An 18828-nucleotide genomic window follows, 5' to 3' on the forward strand; every position below is an offset into this window, starting at 1 on the left:
CAGAGCAGTGTGGAGTCAGCACGCTCTGAATATAGGGAACCCCGTTCGGTCATCCTGAGCAATTCCTCTCCAGTGGGGCAGCAGTGATCCCTCTAGTGGGGAAGAGGGACTGCGGGGAGGCAGGGAGTGTTGAGGCTTTAGCAGGGTAGCAGAGCCCTCACGCCAAGCAGGATCAAGGGAAGGCGCATCTCTTCCGGCGCCCCAACTGCACAGAGGGGTTCGGCGCAGGGGAGATAGGAGGGGATTCCATTTCCTGTGGCTTTTATGTTGGTCCAGAAACTGGAAAGACTCATTCCCGGACGCTGAACCAGGATGAGTCAGACGTGATCTTTGATGCTCAGCGCTGTATATATCTGCACAATAAATGCTTTATAGCAAAGAGCCATGGACTTTGGCTGGTTGCTCATGAGCAACACCTGAGAACCTTACAGCAGCAATCTATCTTGATCAGCTTCAGAAATTTGCTTCTATAATTTCCTTAAATTAAACCAGTATCCATGCAAACATCACTATTTTCCCCCCCAAAAGTTTGTAACTGTGTAACTTGCATGCTGCAGTTGTTTGCTCTTCCTCAGTTAAACTACAGTTGGCACGATTCTTTGAGAGAAGCTACGTGCTTTAAATATATGGCATGGATGTGACCTTAGTGCTAATCAGAATTTAATTCAAATAGCTTTTGAGCTCTGATTTGCTCATCCAGTTGTTCCTTCCTTTTCCTCTTCCCTCACCTGTGCATTGCCACTGCCCGCCTTTTGGTTTGCACCTTGCTGCAACTTTTTGTCGGTTTGTTTTGGAAGCTCTTTTCTTTTAAAAGATCTCTCAAAGCAAATATTTTTGTGTTTATGGATGACAGGAGCTAGCTTGGGGCTATCAGTTCTGCTATAGTTAACGAAGCAAAGATTTGCATGAACAGCAAGTGTAGTTGACTTGAATCTGACAATATTGCTGAACCATGTAATTACCTGCAAACTACATTTGCATTGAACATCAAGACAGGTTGGAGGAAGTATTATTATTGTCTCTTTATTGTCTTGCTATACACTAAAGAGGGTTACAAAACATACAGCCAGAATAATAAAAGACTTTGCTTTATGTTATTGGCTCTGTGGGTTAGAAGCTCTCCAGAGTTTGGTTAGTTCTATGGTCTTCTTTTTTCTCATAGCTGAAGATGGACATTTCACTAGCCCCTGGAACTGTAAAAATGCTATACTGGAGGAATGTTGGTTTAGCTCTGTTTTGAATTGAAAATAGGCTTAAAAAAGAATATATGAAATTTTAAACCATTTCTATATTAAAAGTCAGTTTAAGACTCAGAAAAACTAAGATACGTTTGGAAAGTTCTTCAAAAATACTCACAACTGGCAACCCATTTTTGGAATTGAACTGATGAATTGTGGCTTTTCCCTGAATTGATGAACAGTTGAATTGCTGCGATGAATTCTGTTTCAGTGGCATCTTTTGGAAGAGTAATTGATTTAATTGGTATCAGAATACTTAGTAAACTGTATCAGAATACTTAGTAAACTTAGTAAACCTCAGGAAAATAAAAGTAGTTTAAAGAAACTGCAGTTGTTGTAATATTAGTGATTGACACTGAAGCACTTGCTTAATTCTCTGTCAGGTAAAAGCAAAGACTGAATTGCTTCTATCAGCAGAAGCAGCAAAAGCTGCTCAAAGAGCAGATCTCCAGAATCACTTGGACACTGCCCAGAATGCATTACAAGATAAACAGCAGGTGAGAGAAACAACAAGGTCATGTAAAATGCCTTCACGATTATCAATGATAATCTGATATGCTTAAAACCGAAGTATTGTATATAATAATATAACTCTGTGATGACCTCTTTAGTTGAAATTGTTAAAACAATATTGTTAAGCTGTTTTTTTTAATGAAGTATGAAGGGACGTACATGACATACAATTGTGGTGGAAGAAAATGGGTCAGATTTGACTCAATTCACACAACTTTTAAGGATTGTCTGAAGCCACTGTGGGAATGTCAATCAGCTAATGAATGGGTGGGTGGGTGTAAAATTTAAAAATTAATAATTTTTTTTATTTGTTGGTTGTATTTATATGTCTGTCCCATAATGGAGTTCTCTGGGTGGCTCATGAAGAAAATTAAGCAGTTCTTTGGGTCCTATCCCATATTTTTCATATGGGAATGAATTTTCCTTGATGCATATTGGCTAATGAAACAATTTATGGCCTCTTAAACTTGAGGGAGGGGTATGCTTTTCATTTATTACTATGGTATGCTTTTTTGTGTGTATTGTAGACTGCTCTGTGATTTTCGGAAGAAGGGGAGTATGGAAATTTTAATAATAATAATAACTTTAAAATGAATTAGTTAAGGGCTTTTAGCTACAAAGTAATATTTTTTTCTGTTAAACATGTATGACAGTTACAGGGATTCTCTAAAAATTACCCTTTTCAATGTTTATTAAAAGGAGCTAAATAAGGTCAGTACACAGTTGGATCAGGTTACTGCTAAGCTGCATGACAAACAAGAATTCTGTACTCAGCTGGAAGCTAATCTTAAAGAGTACAAAGAAAAGCATCTTCATTTAGAGCAGAAAAATGAAGAACTGCAAGGTCAGCATAAGGTAAGCATCCAGGAACCTTTTTTTAAAAAATTATTTGTTCATATTGTATTGCATATATGATACGTGCATTATCAACATTGCCAAAGTGGGGATGTTATGGGTGTAGAATTGCTCTGAATGTAGGATCAGCTTTTTATTCCGCTGATTCAATGGCCACCAAATGTAGAGCAAATAAAAGGAAAAGGAAGGAGAAAACAAAATGAAAAGGTATTGGGGGGGGGGGAAATGAAGGTTTCCTAAAAATGCTACGGCACAGAAGCCAGTGAATAGCACTGCTTCAGTAATGTACTTGCCTTTACAACAGTAAAGAAATAGTCTTAAGTGATTATGAGAACATGATTGAGTTTGGAGGTTATTTGACGTTTGACTGTCTCTTTAAGAGTGAAATTTTAAAAACAGTACTTTTAATAACAATTGCCTGTTCACATTTAATCACAATATTTGTGTAAGCTTCCCTGAAATATGGGTGTGTGGAACAATAAATACATGATCTCTTTTCAGAACAAATGAACAGAAGAGAGGGGGGGTATATTTTTCAGAAGTAGCATTTTGGGTGTAACTTCATTATTATTATTCATTGAGTGCCACAGCTGGACTGTCAGTGTGGATGAGGCATATTTGATTCCTAAACATCACGTAGCAGAGAGGATATCCTGCTCTGCAGTGTGTTTTAGTGAGTGAGGCTGAGGTGTTGATCAAAGTCAAGTTCAGGTTTAAGCAGGATATGTTGCTTAAGGATAAATATTTGGATTGTATGTAAGGATCTTACCCAAGTAATCTCGAAAATGGCAATTTCTTTGAATATTTGTGGTCTTCTCCTTCTTAAATGTGAGGAAAGGTTTTGAATTTGTTTCTATCTTCTTACTGGGGGAATTAAAGAATGGAAACCACACTGTTAAAATATCATGTGTATATGCTATACCAGATACAGGTCTTGCCCTCTGCTTACTTAGAAGAATGGGAATTTATTTTTTTTTATTTTTTTTAAAAACTTATTAAAATTGTGGCAGTTTATTTCGTGAAAATTGTTAACTTTCTGAAATCTTCCATTTCAGAAACTTGAATCTGACATTCTTGAAATCATGGGAAGCAAGGAAAAGGCACTTCAGGAGCTACAGGAGCAAAGGCAACAATGCACAGACTTAAGTCTGAAGGCTGCAGAACTGACCAAACAACTAGACAGAGAAAGAGAAATGTATGCTAAATATCTTAAAACATACTACAGCGGTACCTCGGTTTAAGAACAGTCCTGTTTACGAATGATTCGGTTTACGAATTCCACAAAACTGGAAATAGTGTCCCAGTTTGAGAACTTTACCTTGGTCTAAGAGCGGAATCCGAATGGTGGAAGGGCGCCGGTGGTGGTAGGCCTCATTAGGGAAAGTGTGCCTCTGTTTAAGAATGGTTTCTGTTTAAGAACAGACTTCCGGAATGGATTAAGTTCGTAAACCGAGGTACCTCTGTATGTTCCAACTCTGGATGCTTCTCTTCCCTCACCCCATCCCAGGGATTATAGCAGGGTTGGGGATTTAACTGTAGAAAGCTAGAAATGTCACATATTTTTGCTCCCATAAATCACTTGGCCTGCATCGTAGCAGGAAACATTTCTCCGTCCTTCTGGTGCCTGCTGCCAGTACACCTAATTGTATGCTTTGCTCATCTGATCAAGATGCATTATGGTGTCTCTGATTTTCCTACTTGAATCACTGTTCTCCTTATGCCACAGTTACTTAGACACATCACAGTAGCACATGTCCTTCCAGGGATGGTCAGTGATGGTCCAGTGAATTGTACTATTGGCATACCGAACTTCGTTTTGCCTATTCTGATTGGCAGAGGCTCTCCGAGGCCTCACACATGTCTTTTGTCAGTGCTTCTACCAAAAATCATTTTCTACAATGCCGTGATTTGATCCTAGGCATTTATATGTGTGAAACACATCCTCTGCTTCTGAGCTGCACTCTCCACAAGTGCAGGGATTTGTCATTGGTCTGTCCTCTTCAGATAATTGAGATCTATTGATATGTCAATGATAAACTGCTTTCACTATTAGTACCAAGTTTTATGAATAAATTGTTATGGATAAGCAACAAGAATACAAATAAGATTAGTTGAAATTCACGCAACTGACCAAGCAGACCTGCATTTTATTACTTATCTATTTATGAATTGCCTTTTACATGTTTGTCAATGCACCACAAAACAGCTAAAAATAGTTTTAAAAGCAGTACAAAAAGCAACTTCACCTTAAAGACAATGAAAAAATGGGCCCACAAGGGAGATTATTATTATTTATCCAGCTAGAAAAGCTTGTTGAAACAAAAATGTCTTGAATTGTTTCTGAGAAGTTCAGATAGTGAGCCCCAATAATATCTCATCAGGACGGCTGTTCCACAAAATGGGGGCAGAGTTACAGAAGAGTTTGCGTATTTCTAAATGGAAAAGAGTTGAATCTAAATGGCTCTTGATTCTAGAATTTGCATTTCAACTCACAATATATAGCTTATTGGGGCTGCCAGCGTATCATTTAGCTAGCAGGAGATAAAAATACAGCTTAAAACATTAGTTATTTAAGGGGATAACACATGTGACCCACTTGTAATATTTTAAGTGTGAAAGCTGGCTTATGCTGCAGTTTAGTATTGAACTATTTTTGAGTTTTATTTCCCTCCCCCCTCTGTACAGAATATCTAGTACCAAATTAGATCTACAAAAGAAATGCGATAGCTTGGAAGAAGCAAACAACCAGATATTGAAGCAAGAAGAAGAAAATGGAAGACTGAAATTGGATATTGAGAAATTACATCAAGATTCAGACAGACGTCACAAGGAACTGGATGGAAGGCTGCAAGCGGTGACAGAGGATTTGCAGAAGATGAAGTTCGAAAAAGATACTCTATTAAAGGAACTTGAAGTCATCAAAGGCAAACTGTCAAAAAGCACTGAATCTTTGAAAGAAGCAAAAGATGAATTGGAAAAAGAGAAACAGAAAGGAAAGGCAGCAGTGGCAGAAATAGTGAGTCATGAATTTTTAAACAAATAGGGATTTCCTGTACGAATGATTTGTGCATCTATGAATACTAGCTGTGCTTTGCTACTTGCTGTGAGATTTTCGGGCAGTATGCCAGGAGTGATGAAGCTGACAATGGGAAATTAATACTCTCAAGTATACCAAAAACAAACAAACAAGCAAACAAAAAATTCCTTCCAGTAGCACCTTAGAGACCAACTAAGTTTGTTTTTGGTATGAGCTTTCGTGTGCATGCACACTTCTTCATATGCACTAAATTCTTCAGTATACTAAATTGAGCTTTTCAATAATTAAGTGTATTATCTTGGCCTGTACATGTGTGATTATTTTGGGCACTGGCTGAATTAGATGTCCGTCTGCTGTGATCAGTTTTTGAATAGAATTGGAAAGAATTGGGAGAGGTAATGAAACAGGTTTGTTTGATGTGGTTTGTGGGAGAAATACAAGTAAAAGTACATGAAATATCTGTGTGTGTGTGTGTGTGTGTGTGTGTGTGTGTGTGTGTGTTTGGCAGTGGGGAGAACACAGTTAATTAAGGAACACTATCATAACTTTAAAAAGATGCCCACATGTTTTCCTGAACATGATATAGAATCCCTTATGTTGTATTATATAAAAACAGATACTACAGTATGTCGCTCTCTTGTGGGCGTTTTGAGGCCTTTTAGAAAGGCAAGTGACCCTAGTACCCTGTTGGAGAAGAGTGGCAGGAAAATTGAGTAAGCACCTGTTGTTATGAATATGACGACTGAAATTGCTGGCTTTGAGGGGGAAAGTAATATCAGCTAGAAGGAATTATAAACAATATGACGATATCAGCTGGTGTAGGGCACTATGACCCATGCCTTGAAAGATGAAACCAAATCTGTTTTGAAAGATTATATAATCCACATACAGTATTTCCTCTCTTCCCTGAATTCTATGTAGGCCAACATTAGAGTACAGTAGTAATATACATTTGATGAATTTTCTGTTTTTGAAAGCCTGCAGAAGCTTTTCCCTCAGAATTTCATTTTCTTTTCTTATGATGACAATATATTCTCTTAGTGTGATGCGTTCTAAAACATTTAATATGTGTAAATTAAACATTCCCCCCTTATTTTATACCAGTTATACACAAAACTCTTATTTAATGCTGCAAAGATTTCAAATCTATGCAGAGGTGCTGTATTAGGAGATTTTTTTTACCCTAAAAATGGTATGATTCAGTGCTTTGGTTTTAACAATAAAAGAATCTTTGAAATTAGTTGAATTCTTATTTTGAAAAAGGTTTCCCTTCCTTCCCCTGATTACTGTTGTTAAAGATTGTTTTGAAAAATTTAATTTTCACTCATCAATTAAATGTAAAAGTATAAAAATGCTTACAGTGGAAGTAAGTACATTTCTACTCACAAGTAAGTTCCATTGAGTTAAATGGGGCATACAGATGAGTAGATATAAGATGGCAGCCTTGGCCTTTAACATAGCTGGTTTTGTTAATGACCTTTATGATGAACAGTGTTTAATGAAAATGGTCCATTGTGAAAAGAGAAAAGTTCTCATTGTTTATTAGTGCTGTAGATTATTACCTTTGTTTCTTTCATAACCAACCTTGTGGTGCCAGGTTCTGATCTAAACAGTATATCTATCCATCTTTCTATCTATCTACCTACCCATATTCACTATTTATTTATTTATTATGCTCAGTTTCTTTGAAACTGTCCATTGTTTTCTACTGAATGGGATTTTAAAAGCTGTTAGAATTCATTGCTGAAACTTCCCAATATTTTTTTCAATAAAGGGGAAAAAAGAGGTCTATATTTTGGAAATTTTATGAGCTCACCAGTCATTCCTTTTCACACAGGAGAAATCTTGTCAAGAAGCTAGACATCAACTCCAGCTTCAGTCGGAATCTATAGCTAAAGAGCAGAATGAACTGAAAAACTCACTGGAAAAGCAAGAAGGGGTAATGCTGACTTTTTGACCGCAAGCATGTGAAATCAGCAATTGCTTTATCAAATAGTTTTTGCTGGAATTGAACCCAGAAGGAGAGAGGGAGAGTGCTAACTTTCCACAAGACTATACCCAAAACAGATTTCACTTAATAAAACTGTAGACGATCGCTCCAAGATTAAATAGCTGCTGTGTTCATGTGTTAACTCAGAAAAGTATGAGCATGGACCTAGGAATGTTGCAATATTCTATTTCTACAGCCCAATTCATAAAGTGGGTTTTTGAAAAATGCTCAGTTTAGCTCAGATGATGTATAATGGCATAGCTGTGTCCCCTCCAAGGCACAATGTTAAAAGCAGCAGCACGAAAATAATACTACTGTACATATGGTAAAGATAATACACAGTACTGTTCTGCTTTTCTTCTCTGTGTAGATCTCCAAGCAGCTGGCAACAGAGCTTGATTCAGCGCGTGCGCAAGTCCTGCAGATTCAAAGTGTCCTGAAAGAAAAAGAAAAGAACGAACAGCTGTTGCAGTTGAAGGTGAAAGAACTGAAGGAATCTTTTGACCAGAAGAAAAAGCAAAATGAAACACAGCAAGCTGAATTAAAGTCAGCTCTCTTAGAAAAGGTAATAGCCCACAGCATACAAAGAGGGTTTGCTACCAGTTTGGATTGATCTGAACATTGCTGTCCTCTGAATAAATTAACAAAATTAAATAAACCATAGGTCTTTATTTCATAGGGACAAGTAAACTGAACAGCGAAAGTATTCTATGCAAGTAGAAAATGTTCATACTTGTACGTTTCCATGTTACTCTTTATTATGTATAAAGAAAAATCTCTTCTCATGTGTGTGTTAGGCAGAACTGGAGAATAAACTGCAGCAGCAGATAACATTGTCAGCACAAGAGCTTACGGCAGAGAGAGAAAAGATAGCAGAGCTACAGAAGACCCATAAAAAGACCCAAGAGAACATGGAAAAACTTCAGTTGGATTTTTATGGCAAAGAATCTGAGCTCTTGGCTACACGACAAGATCTTCAGGTACATTACATCACTTTTAAGGCTATAGGGCATCTTTTCTCATTGTGTGCTGTGTATTGTTCCTGTGCCTTTGGAATTAGAGGATACAAGTGGAATCTGCAGCAAAATACTGCTTCTGTTCTCTCTTCCAATTGCTCTTTTTGGGGGGGAAATGTTAGTGTCTAAGGTGTATACACTGCAAAACATTTGTAAGGAAGCAAGAAAGACCTTGATAAAGTGCCTGTTACATGAAGTGCTAACTTTGAGGGTAAAAAAACCTATAAATACAGAGTGATAATGGCACCCTCTGCTGGAATATTTGGGAGAAATACTTCTGATTTGTGTTTTTTTTTCATTTTCCTTATAACTAAAGCTATAGCAGGATTTAAGACATTTAAAAATTGAACTAGCTTTATACTTAAGTGCTCAAGGCACTGTATATGTAATCCTTTTTCAAAAATTCAGTCCACAGAGGAGAAGCTTGCTTTGGCCCAAGAAGAATTGGTTTCAAACAGAAATCAAATTAATAATCACAATCAGTTGATCAAAGAACTTAAGACTGTAAGATCTACATTAGAGCAGGATGTGTCTAATAAAGAACAACAACTGAAAGAGCAGAATAAACTGTTACAGGAAATACAGAAAGACAAGGTAATTTATTTTTTATTTAATGGTGATATGCCATGTGGCTATGGTTCTATATGCAATTGTTAAGGTTCATTGAACATTGAAGCTTATTTATGAGGAAACGTGCATGTTTTCACTGCTGGACTAATTTGTCATCATTTGATTAGAAGGTGATGTTTTTCTGCCATGTCAAAATCGATACTGTTAGGATATGTATGCAGAGTAGAAATACATTAGAACAGGATTTTAAAGAGGCAGTTCTTTACTGCCAGAAAATGATCATTGCTTTGTAAATCAGTTAAAAATACCTGTCCATTTCCTCTGCTTCAAGGCTGGAAAAGAAACAGATCTGGCTAACGAAAGATCTAAAACAACTGAGCTTCAGAACATAAGCACCAAACTGGAAAAAGAAAATTCCAAACTAAGAGAAGAAGCCAGAACCTGCAAACAGGAATTGGAAAAAGTATGTTGAGATGCTACTCCATTTATGTTGGGCCACTTCTTCTGTTCAGCGTATTACCATTTCACTCAAAAGTTCCCTGCCTGCTTACTCTGGTGAACTTTCTCACCTTTCCTGCCAACTGCATTTATCCTTCCGTATCTGTTGACCTTGTGTTGGTTTTTAATTAGTGTTCCTTTCTTAAAGCTGTGAGTATTTGGCTGTGCTGCTTTTTACTTTGCCTCCCAAGTTTAATCCTACCTACAGGTGCCTTTTTTCAGGTCCTCATTATAGATTAAACTGGCAACATATATGCCTTGGAGAAAAAAGCAGCTATATCTTCTTTGGGATCAAATAGCAGTTGGCTGAGGTGGTGGGTTGGGAGAATGGATTTCCAGCATAAAATTATGATGGGGCCTAATCAGAAGCATGTCCTTGCTCTGGGCCCCTGGCTGCTTTTTCTTCAAATAAAAACAGCCAGTTTAAGCATGTTTTATTGAAAGCGTTTGTAACATAAGATGTATTACCCCCCCCCCCGGTCAATTGCTGACTGTGTCCATTTATGTTTGTATGCTCTCTGCTGCTGCATATGTTGCACTCTGGTCAGTGACTGAAATAAATAAATTCATTCATTCATTCAGCTTCTCCTGCCTGGCTGGCTGCAGAACTTCTCCTACCCTGCCCTTGAAATGTGAAATTGAGCTCCCCAAAAATATTGTAAGCAGTTCGACTAATGCTCTGAGGCAAAAAGACACATTCATCTGGTTTTTAAATTTAACCTGTTAAAATATAGAAAACAACTCACTTGAATTTTTGTCTTGTTCTGTGCTGAGAATTATACTATTTCGTGGGAAATAGTATAATTTCAAATTAGCTCTCACCCAAGTTCTATTTTTGTCATTGTAAATACTGTATGCTTTTAACAGGAGATAACAAATTTAAAGGATGCCAAACAACTATTGATCAAGCAGAAACTGGAATTACAGGGAAAAGTTGATAATATTAATTCAGCTCTTGAGCAGGAGAAAAAGAACCAAGAAGTTATCAAAGATCAGTTGAAAAAGAGAGAAGAAGAAATGAAGAAGAAATGTGCTGAGATTGAGGCAAAACTGGTTGGTATATCTATTACGACAGTACTTCATATGTATCCATGCTTAAATACGTTTAAGCATCCGTTCAGCAGTTTCAACTTTTGTAGCTGGAGTCATTCCGGGCACCGGCCTCCCAGGCCAGCAAGGCAGAGAGAGGTCTTTCAGGACTCACAGCCAAGATGGTCTCTTATCTATTAACAGAGTCTTTTTAATCCAAGATATTTAACCTGCTCAATTTAACTTACTATGTATCGGGGAGATTTCCATATTAAGTAAGACAAAACACAGAGGCTTCTATCCTAATTTCCCATGAGCAGAACTCCACTCATGAGATACTGTTGCTGGTGGAATGAAGAGAAAGTTATTTTCACTGATTTCTCCTTTCTCACTGGCTTCCCCTGTTTATTTGAAAAATCTGCTCTGGTGGTTGGAGGGACAATGTTGTGGAAGGCTGAGGTGGAAATTACTAACTCCCATCTTCTGCCATTGGATTGGAGTCACTTTTCTGAAGGGAAGCAATTTGGGATCCTAGCCAGGATTTCATTATTATTTTTCCTTAGCAAGAAGAGTTAGATGTGCAGAATGGGTTGGTGTCAGATGTTCCCTCTTTGGCTACAATCCCAGGGGTGAAATATCATCTGAACAGACCTTTGGTGATTGTTGTTGTTGTTGTTGTTGTTGTTGTTGTTGTTGTTTTGTTGGAATAAGGAGAATACTTACATTTTAAAAATGTTTTTATTGACTTAGCAAGCTGAGAAAAAGGAAAAAGATGAGCAATATAAAAGTCACGAGGAGGCTGAGGGTAAACTCAACATGCAGATCACAGCTTTAAATGAAAATCTGGGTACAGTGAAGAAAGAGTGGCAAAGCAGCCAAAGAAGAGTTAGTGAATTAGAAAAACAAACAGATGATTTACGTGGAGAGATCGCAGTACTGGAAGCCACAGTGCAAAATAACCAAGATGAGAGGAGAGTGCTGCTGGAAAGGTAAGTCAGTGAATCAGAGGCAGAATCAGAGGCAGAATAGTGTGTGTATGTGGTGACTTCTTTTTTAATATAATAGAATGGGGAAGACTTCCTATTGTGTAATTTGTGTAAAAACAAATCTATAATGGAAATAAGCTTATGCAGTCAGAATAAATCACCCTCATTGACAGAGAAGCTAAAATTCAAAATTATGACACTGACCCCAGTTTTATGTGAAATTTAGACTGCCCGGTGCATGTCCTGCATATGGTGACTTACTCCTGGAATGGAACTACCCACTTAACACAGGAAGCCAACTCAGTTCTTATTCAGTGTAGACTTCTTAATGGTCTTATTTGTTTCTACAAGATGAGCGTGGCAACCCCAGAGTCGTCCGCGACTGGACCTTATGGTCAGAGGTCCTTTTACCTTTTTTTTTTTTTTACCTTACTAGTATGGTTGAAACCATGTTGGAATATGGATTGACACAGTTTGAAATGTAGCTTCAACTCAGAAAGTGTTGGAATGGAATATTTCTCTTACTAATATAAAGGAAACCAAAAGGATCGATTCCCTGCTCACCCTTGGTTCTTGACAATAACTTGAGGGCAGGTTAGCAGTATGAATTCGCATGCGAATGATGGTTTTATTTTTCCTCAGTTTACGGCATTGTAATAGCATTATGATTTCTTCTTTAGGTGCCTTAAAAGTGAAGGAGAAATTGAAAAACTTCAGAGCAAATTGATGGATGCACGAAGAAAACTGGATGACACTACTGCAGCCATGCAAGAACTAGGCAGAGAGAACCAGTCGCTGCAGGTATTTCATTTTGGTGCCTAAAGACAGACTCTGCACTACCTTTAAATTTATTAAAGTAAACAGTGCTCTTTGCTCAGTGCTCATTCTTACCACATTTGGTTCTGTGTAAAATTATATGCAACAATTCTGGGTTTTTGATTTAATGATCATAAAAATCTCTACTCTTACATTTTATAGATCAAACACTCACAAGCCCTGAATCGGAAATGGGCTGAAGACAATGAGGTTCAGAATTGCATGGCCTGTGGGAAAGGTTTTTCCGTAACAGTAAGAAAGGTATGTATGGGAATATCTTCTTAAGAAGTGTGTTTGTGTGTGCTGAGAATTATTTTTGTGAAAGCAGTGAAGCTGTGGCTGTATTTGCTTAAAAAAAAAAAAGGTTTAGCATACTGTGAATGAGCTAGAGCAAACCACAGGCTCACATACCCAACTCCATTTTCCATGCAGCCAGGAAGAGAAGTTGGGAAGTTGCTGCTTTCTTTTAACTACAGTATTTGTATTGTTTGGTGCTACAAAGTGATTTAATATTAACTGGTTAATTTCAAAGAAACAAATACCAGTCTCTGGCCTTTGAAGCTGACTTGTTGAAGTTGGCTGTGGATCACATTAATCATTCTGAAAACACAGAAAGCTACAATTAACAAAAAAGTGGAATCAAAATTTTAAAACTTCCCCCTGTGGAGGAGAGGGGAAGGTGGGAACACATTGGGTTCAAGGATCACTATGGTTCACAAACGTGATATACTGTATTTTTACATCTATAAGATGCCCCCATGTATAAGACCCCCCCTATTTTTGGGAACTCAGATTTAAGAAAATGGGGGGGGGGGAGGAGAGACACTATCCATGTATAAGACGCCCCCTAATTTTTGACATTTTTTAAAGGGGAAAACCTAGTCATACACAAAAAATATGGTACCATAGTTTAGCATGATGTGTCATCACAGCCAATGTGCGTTAAGGAAGCATTTTTAAAAGGTGATTGTTTAAAATGAGCTTTTTGGTGATGTCTGGGAGATTTATATAAGGGAGATATTTGTATAAGCCTCCTGCTTTCTTTTGTAAGCAATGCAGCGAGAGACTTGTTAGTACAAGCCGTGTTCAGGCCTTGTATGTTTTTGTACAACTTGATGCAGTCTGCTCAGCCTGGCAATGGGCACCTTCCTCCCTTGTCATTTGAACGGATGCTTGCAGATGGGAACAATTACAGGATTATGAGGAGAGCAGTGGGAAAGCGAGGTTCACAATAACAAGTTGGTTTGGAGCACATAGGAGTGGAGAGCGTGTTCATGAAGCACCAAGCCATGGCTTGGCATTATCTCTCTCTCCCTGTATATAATTGTCTTGCTTTGTTTTTCCTGTTTCACAGCATCACTGCAGACAGTGTGGAAATATATTCTGTGCCGAGTGCTCAGCTAAGAATGCCTTAACTCCTTCTTCTAAGAAACCCGTTCGTGTCTGTGATACTTGTTTCAACGACTTGCAAGGATAATTGCTCACAGCTCTTAAATGTTATGCTAGAATAAAGTTTCTGTTATGCACTTCGTACAACACTCAGACTACTCTTTGGTTTGGGTGATGATTGTAACAATGGGCAAAATTATAGTATTGTTGAAAATATACATATAAAAAAGTCAAACAATTGTTCTTCTTGTGAGGCTGAAATTATCTATGGCTTATTTGGTTTTGATCCTACGAGAGCTTCTGTGTCTAGTTTATAAGTCCCCAGTAACTTGTAAATAAAGTTTAAACAGAGGAGTAACAATGTATTTTTTTAATCCTAATTTCCTTGTTTAAAAGTAACACATTTTAAAGTGAACATATTTGCAGGGATTTTGTGTATCAAATGCTGCTTCTCTTATGGGATGGTTACAATTTAATAGCTGCATTGAAGTGTGAAAGATACGTAGCAGGCCCAAACAAGCAGCTTTTTTGCTTATTTCTTTTATTTTCTCACTCTCTGGGGATTCCACTTACAGTGAATGCTTAGACAGTGGGAAACTGTCTTGAGGTTTTAAACTTTTCAGGATGTTTCACTACAGTGTCACAATATACTTCACTGAAAATGAAAAGCAAGTGTTGAGTGTATAGCGTACGCTTGACATCTCTAAGAATACTGTTCATCATATCAAAGGTACTTAAGTGGACTACATCATCCTTAATATGCAAGGTCTTACTCTGAAACTTTTTGAGGTTGGGCTATGTTTTTGCTGCACACCCTTTCAGAGGTCTTCTGCTCAGTTGTTGTTGTTGTTATTATTATTTATTATTATTATTAAATATTTGTTGTTGTTCAGTTCCCTTCAAAGGAAACACTGCATGGAAGTTCCCAGGAAAAAATACTGTGAAGTGTGGGAATTAAAAAATACAACATTAGGAAAGAAAGTAGTCACCTTGGAATTCCACCTTTCTCAGTGTAAATTTTTGTCTCCAGTTTCTTAGTTCTTGCTAGAGATTTGCCATACCTCCCTGCCAAACGGAAGTGAAATTCCAGGTTCTGCTAATGGGATAGCTTTAAAGTAACTTGAGATTCCACCACCAAGAGCCTTTCTCTTGCTTTAATGAGGTACATCTCAGTCGTAGGTTTTATAGTATGATGGTGTCATGTTTTGTCCAAATGAAAAGGTACTGAAATTGCTCTTTTAAAATTAAAAGATTGGATTTAGGCAGGAAATATCATCTTTCAGCCCCAACACATTAATTCCCCCCCATCTCTTTTGATTTGAGGGGCAAGGATAATATACACACTTCTATGCACATTGTAATTACACAAAATAATGTACTTTTGTAAAATTTAGAGTGACTAAAATACAGCATGACATTTAAAATTAACACCTTTTGGATATGTGGTCTATTTAGAATGCTATGAAGGAAGTGATGCCAGCAAGGAAGAATGTTGTAGACTGAGAAATGGAAGTCTAGCGCTAGGAAGAAATGGAGAAGCAAACAGCTTAACACATATTTGTAGAGGGGTCATGGCTAGCATGACCTTTGCACTCAGAAGGTCCCAAGTTCAATCCCTCATTCTTCAAGATAAAAAATGTTTCATACATTCCCAGTCCAGCAAATACCATTTTTTGCCTGGAACTTTTGAGAGGCTGCCGACAATGGAAGCAGACTGCATTTGATCCAATGACCTGATTTTGTATAAAGCTGCTTTATCTGTTCAAAAATGTCCAGATGAACAAGTACAAATAGGATGTATGAAACCTTAAAACTTCTTGAGTTGGATATGCATGCTCCATATGCCAAGTTTACATCTAATCATTCAGCGGCTACATGTGTAGACATTTCCCTTTACTTGGTGTTTTCTTTTTAGGACTAAATAGTAAAGTAATATCCAGAGCATCTACTGAGGTAATTGGGAATTATTAGGGCTTTTACTTGATTAAATAAATCTTAGTTGATTAATCACACCAGTTTTATTCAATTAAACATGCTTTTGAATAAATTCAAGTTTTGAAGGAAAAGAGTATTTTGGTTTTAGGTGATGCTCGCATGTGTTGCAGCAGGCACCATCTTAGAAAAGCCGTCCTTTGTTGTAAGTACTTGCATTCAAAAGAATATCTGAAAACCATCTGCTCCCTCATTCAGAGAGATGAAAATATATTGAAGTGGTTTGATTTGTTAATTGACAACACATTGCAGCCCTAGAAGTTGCACACGTATATATGGAGGCAATGGAAAATCCATTTTGTTCAGAGAAAGAGCATAAGGTTGGATCCGTAGTTCAGAAATTTGAGCTACTTCAGCGGAAACTCCCCCTAAGAACCTCAGGAAGGGGAAGATAATAGCATTGTCACTTGCACTATGCACTTTCTTTCTCGTGTAACCAACATAATATGCAAGAAATGAAACAGCTATTTTGCAAGAATTGATGTAGTAATTGGTCCACAAGGCTATGTATTCTTAGACGAGTGTTCATTGAAATTCCTAGTAACTTCATTTTTGTTATGAATATTGCATCCTTAATTATTAAGTGCTCCAGAGGACACGTGTATATATAGCAAAGGAATTTACATGGTTTTAACAAACATTGTTTGACTTAAGAATCGGAAAATGTGGACATAGCAATTTTGCACATTTGTGTTATTAGCTGACTGGTTTCCATAGTTCATGTATGAGCTTTTGTTTTCTTAGTATTGAGTTTCTCTAGAATTTACATGGATGGTCTGTTTCCCAGGCCATAGCAATAAGTACATACAAAAATCCCTATACCTAAGAGCAGACATGTTTGTGTTCACATTCTGTTTTGAACTGCTAAAAATCTTAAAAACCAGTATGCTACTTAAGAGTAGTATGCATTTATAAAATAGTTACAATTTTACAATGCTGCAGTTTGTCAGCATTGACTGTTCTGTCTTGGTTAATGGAGTGATGCAATATTCTATGCAGTCATTGTACAGCAGGCAAATGGAAAGGTTTTCACCCAATTCAGTAGAACAATATCTGATGGTAGGAAACTAATCTGTTTTCTCTTGTGTGCCAATTAAAGAGCCACTAAGTTCAGTGAAGACTTCTTTCTTAGTCATCTTTCCCTCCTTACACCCCAATATGGAAAAGTTTTACTACTGGCTTTGAGTTTTAAAGTATCTAAACACATTGTTCATTGTTGATATATAAACAGACTGGTGTGGCAGATCCAGATTTCCTAGTGTTGGTGCTCATACAATGTACATTCTACCATGTGGTTAAATCCCAACTCTTGTCACCAAAGGGATAAAAAAGAATGTCACATTGGGTCAGCAGACACTGAAACCTTTTATAATAGAAATCTGTCCAAAATGCTGCTTGTATAGGATTTGTCACTTTTGTAATAAAATTATTATTAAAAAAACCTTTAAAATAAACATACAACCCCCCCTTTCATTCTGACACTTGATGCCACTATGTAAGATTTCATTTAAACTACCTCTTGATATGAAATTCAACTTTAGTGCATTTTGATAGGATTCCTTCACTATAATGTTAGGTATGATTTGTGGTAACTGCCAAATTTTCCAAGTGTTTTGTCTCACCAAAAATGTAATATTTGGGTATGTATGCTAATGTAGTTTCCAATTATTCTAGGCTCACTTGTGCTCTTTTGACCTATGTAGTTTAGTTCTACAAACTTTTAGCTGTTGGACAGGAATGAAACCATCAATTCAAGCTGTCCTGGTCATAAGTCTGTCGGACTTTATCACCTGTATGTAATATTGGCAAACTGGATACTGGTTTGAATATGAACATGCCATTAAATTAGCCTCTTGTTTGCAGCAGTCTAGACAAGAAGTTGACAAATGCTATTAAGCTTATAATAGATGTGTGCCACAAAATGTACTGTCCTGTTGGCCTCTTTTTAATGATTGGTTTATTATGGTCGCAGATGTGAATATTGTGCATAATATTTACTGATTTTTTATGTATAATTATATAAATTAGAATTGGAACATTTCTGTGCTTACCTTATATTTACAGATGTTTTAAGGTAGCCTTACCTACACAACACTGCACTTCTTTTTCAACTGGACCCTTAAACTCACATTATCTGTAGATAGTCTTGCATGACCATTTTTATCAGTTGGATTCTTGCAAGTCCTCCTCTCAGTGGTGTGTTTATGACTTGTGGTCATGTAGTTGTGCCTTACATTGTGAAAGAGTTTAGTTCAGTACGCACTGTAATCCCTAAACTCTGCATTTGGAAAGTAATGAAAGCCGAGGAGTGACACCCTACATCAGCTAATTCTGTATGAAATAACATGAGTGGATACTTGTGGAAATGTTACTTTTGTATTCTAATCTGTTATTGGGCTGAAATAAAATTAGACATTTCTAATAGACCATTTGCAGTGACTTAATTTGCTGTGCTTTTGATGTCGCTGTATCCACTTTTATTCATTTGCAAATTCAGATAGTGGTCAGGCAAAGTTGAGAAGTATCCTTCTAGTGTTAATCATGAACATAATTGTGGTAAATGTGATCAAAATGGCTCTTCTAATTGGTGCCATTCTGCTTCATTCTACGGTGCTTTGAACTAATAATTACTGAAGCCGTGTGGTTCTTGCCCAGAATTTTACTAAAAAGTGTATACCTCAAAAGTATGTGCAACCCTGTTTGGTGTTGTATAGTCAGTATGAACTGATTTTACCCTGCAGTTTTAATTGGGGGTTGGAGTAATTTTTTTCTGGAACACTACAGCCAGAAATTACAATTTCTCAGTTCTTAGTCTACCCCATTCAAAGTGAAGGTATCTCTCTTTGTATCATAATGTTGATGAAATTTCTTCAAAGCGCTGATGAGGTGAGGAAGGTAC

General features: G+C 37.2%; 1 protein-coding gene across 3 annotated transcripts in view; it reads left to right on the forward strand.

Moving 5' to 3' along the window:
• EEA1 (early endosome antigen 1) overlaps nt 1-14295 on the forward strand; it is a 43541-nt gene extending 29246 nt beyond the window's left edge. For all 3 annotated transcript variants that reach the window (XM_033162899.1, XM_033162900.1, XM_033162901.1), the window contains 14 exons: nt 1622-1735; nt 2451-2606; nt 3662-3801; nt 5292-5622; nt 7481-7582; nt 8004-8198; nt 8431-8613; nt 9058-9243; nt 9551-9682; nt 10585-10770; nt 11497-11735; nt 12413-12533; nt 12711-12809; nt 13903-14295. In XM_033162899.1, coding sequence (XP_033018790.1) covers nt 1622-1735; nt 2451-2606; nt 3662-3801; nt 5292-5622; nt 7481-7582; nt 8004-8198; nt 8431-8613; nt 9058-9243; nt 9551-9682; nt 10585-10770; nt 11497-11735; nt 12413-12533; nt 12711-12809; nt 13903-14025 — 2307 coding nt within the window. In that variant the 3' untranslated portion in view covers nt 14026-14295. The remainder of the gene's footprint in view (nt 1-1621; nt 1736-2450; nt 2607-3661; nt 3802-5291; nt 5623-7480; nt 7583-8003; nt 8199-8430; nt 8614-9057; nt 9244-9550; nt 9683-10584; nt 10771-11496; nt 11736-12412; nt 12534-12710; nt 12810-13902) is intronic.
• Nucleotides 14296-18828: the final 4533 nt, after the last annotated feature.

This window comes from Lacerta agilis, chromosome 10, assembly GCF_009819535.1.
Source record: "Lacerta agilis isolate rLacAgi1 chromosome 10, rLacAgi1.pri, whole genome shotgun sequence".
Taxonomy (NCBI): Eukaryota; Metazoa; Chordata; class Lepidosauria; order Squamata; family Lacertidae; genus Lacerta; species Lacerta agilis.